Source organism: Myotis brandtii, unplaced genomic scaffold (assembly GCF_000412655.1).
Source record: "Myotis brandtii unplaced genomic scaffold, ASM41265v1 scaffold474, whole genome shotgun sequence".
Classification (NCBI taxonomy): domain Eukaryota; kingdom Metazoa; phylum Chordata; class Mammalia; order Chiroptera; family Vespertilionidae; genus Myotis; species Myotis brandtii.
The window spans coordinates 436,151-438,964 of NW_005368113.1; the positions used below are offsets into that span (position 1 = coordinate 436,151).

At 52.3% G+C, this 2,814-nt stretch overlaps 1 protein-coding gene across 10 annotated transcripts in view; it reads right to left on the bottom strand.

Annotated features, from left to right (window-relative positions):
* Positions 1-316: 316 nt before the first annotated feature.
* LOC102249452 (sialic acid-binding Ig-like lectin 5) overlaps positions 317-2,814 on the bottom strand; it is a 48,865-nt gene continuing 46,367 nt past the window's right edge. For all 10 annotated transcript variants that reach the window (XM_014547434.1, XM_014547430.1, XM_014547424.1 and 7 more), the window contains 2 exons: positions 2,628-2,784; positions 317-787 (listed from right to left, as the gene is read on the bottom strand). In XM_014547434.1, coding sequence (XP_014402920.1) covers positions 572-787; positions 2,628-2,784 — 373 coding nt within the window. In that variant the 3' untranslated portion in view covers positions 317-571. The remainder of the gene's footprint in view (positions 788-2,627; positions 2,785-2,814) is intronic.

Genomic DNA, 2,814 nt, shown 5'->3' on the forward strand with positions numbered 1-2,814 from the left:
AATAGGGACGAAAGTAGTAGCCCGTGCATATCTCTGAAGGTCACGACATATAAACCTGATGTAAAATCTCTGTCATCAGTGATGCAGCAGCAAAAGTCCCACTGATAATATCAAATGGAGCCATAAAGTTTTCTGTCGGACTAGCAGTGTACATGTATACATTAAAAAATAAATGTATTTTCAATCATCATAGACTGTGTTTTTGTCACTCGAATGAATTTTATTATTTCTTCAAGGTTCTTCACATACGTACACCTTAAGAGATATCAAGTAGGCGTAACATGTTCTCAGAAAATTAGGGTTGGCACGCAGAAGAATTTTGAGTCAAAGATTTTGCTGGGTTTGGCACGCACTCACAAAAAGGTTGCCCACCCCTGGAATAGTGTATCCAGAGAAGGTCACTCTGGAGAGAGTGGTCAGGCTGTTGCGGATGCCCGGCCTGGGATGGGATGGCCCATCCTTGGAGGAGTCGATAGAAGAAAGAGAGCGAGGCCTTGTCCTCTGTTCTCCATCCTCTCAGCGATTGCCTTTCTCCCCAGCCTGGTCCCCGTCCCGCCGCCCAGGGGGGCTGTCAGTGGAACCTGATTTCTGCATATTCCGAGTTGTTGTCCTTGGCCTGCTGGGCCTCCTGCGGCCGGAGGCCTGGGAAGCTGAGGGCAGCGTAATGGATCTCCTGTTGGCTGTTCCTTGATTCTGGGGCTGGAGGGGACATGTTCCGTCCTGGGGAGTTAGCACCTGCAGGAGGGGCCCTGGAAGGGCTGCTGGGCTTGGCCTTTGGATTCCGAGCCTAAAGGGAAAACGACCATCATTCATTCATTCATTCATTCATTCAGCAAATACTTGTGGGTACCATGTGGGAGGCACTGATGGAGGAACTGGGGTTACATCAGGGAGTAAAACAAAGTCTCCGTTCTCACTGAGCCCACGTTCCATCTCGGGACAGAAACAATGAACAAGGAAGTGCCTGTGGTCTAAGCCACTCAGTCTGTGGCTCTTCGCTGTGGCCACACAGACTCACACAGGTCGGCTCCTGTAACCACCATCAGGAGGCAGACGGCTCTAACCCCGCGGAGACCTGGCCCTAACCCCAGGCAGCACTGATCTGTTCTCCAGCTCTGCAAGTTCATCCTCTCAAGAGTGTTATGTACGTGGAATCATGTGCATGTGACCCTTAGAGATCGGCATTGAAAAAAATGTTGTGGCCCTAAGAAGCTCTATTTAACTGGTCGGTAGCAAGTATCACTCATGTGTTCCTTCCTTCTGATTGTATTCCAGGGGGTTGGTGGACCTATTGGGGCTTTAAATGGATATGATGTGCAGAGAAATAGATTGGGGGGTGTGGGAGCAGAGAGGACCCACAGAAGGGGGTGGTGGTGTCCACGTGGACGAGGGAGGCAAGTGGTTTGAAAGGATTTCGCTGATGGATTGATTGGGGGGGAGGGTTTGATGGAGAAGAGAGGCATGAAAGGTGACCGAGGCTTTAGGCCTGAGCAGCTGGGAGGATGTGCTATTTTCTGTGATGGGGTGGATGGAGTAGATGCGCAAGTGGTGTAGTTACTCATAGGTTTGCCTTTGGACAGGCTAAGTTTGAGATGCCTGTTAGACATCCCGGGGAGATGCTGCCTGGAGAGGTGCCCAAGAGTCTAGGGTTCAGGGGTGAGTCTAAGATTCAAAGGTAAGTGTAGGGTTCAGGGGTAAGTCTAGAGTTCAAGGGTAAGTGTAGGGTTCAGGGGTGACTCTAGGGTTCAGGGGTGAGTCTAGGATTCAAAGGTAAGTGTAGGGTTCAGGGGTGAGTTTAGAGTTCAAGGGTAAGTGTAGGGTTCAGGGGTGAGTGTAGAGTTCAAGGGTAAGTGTAGGGTTCAGGGGTGAGTCTAGAGTTCAAGGGTAAGTGTAGGGTTCAGGGATGAGTCTAGAGTTCAGGGGTGAGTCTAGAATTTAAGGGTAAGTATACGGTCCAGGGGTGAGTCTAGGGTTCAGGGGTGAGCCTACTATTCCCCCCATTTTAAAGTTTAAGAAAAGGCTCAGAGAAGTTAAGTGACTTGCCCAAGAACACACAGCGATGAGCGTGGGTCTGAAGCCCGGCAGCCCAGTCATTAGTCACCAGGACACACTGCCTCTCAGCAATGCTAATAATATTACATCACCTATATACATAAAAGGCGAATATGCAAAGTGTCCCTTTGGGAGTTCCACCAGGAGTTCCATCGCTCACTATGATGTGTGCTGACCACCAGGAGGCAATGCAGAATGAAGGAAGCCCCTTGCCGGCAGCCGGAAGGCCCCCATGGCCCTGATCACCCACCAGGCCTACGTACCCTACGGTGCACAAAGTTCGTGCACCGGGCCTCTAGTTAATTATAATCAGTAATGTCCTTGGTGGTGGTGATAACGGCATAGCTGCTACGAACCGAGCAAGGGGGCGTTTTGACTCTTCAGACCAACTCTCAAAGGAAACAGAGGGAGATGTGGAGGCTCAGAGGGAGCCGGCGATTGTGGCCAAGGCCTCAGAGGCAGTAAGTGCCGGAGTCAGGCTTTGAATCCAACAACCATTCTTTTTCCACCTCGATGTCCCAGGGGCGCAGGGCGGGGGCAGGGCGGGGACTGGGCACCGTGCCCGGGCCACTCACCAGGCCGCGGGCGTTGGGGACCACGTTGATGTAATCCAGGATCGTGCTCCGCCGGGTGAGCCTGGGCCTCCACGTCTCTGTCCTCGCTGGAGTCTCCGTCTCCGGAGCTGCCTCCTCCGCTGGGGTCTGGGTCTGGGTCTTCCTCAGAGTCTTCACGCTGAGGAAACGCCCCGGCCCTGCCTCGATG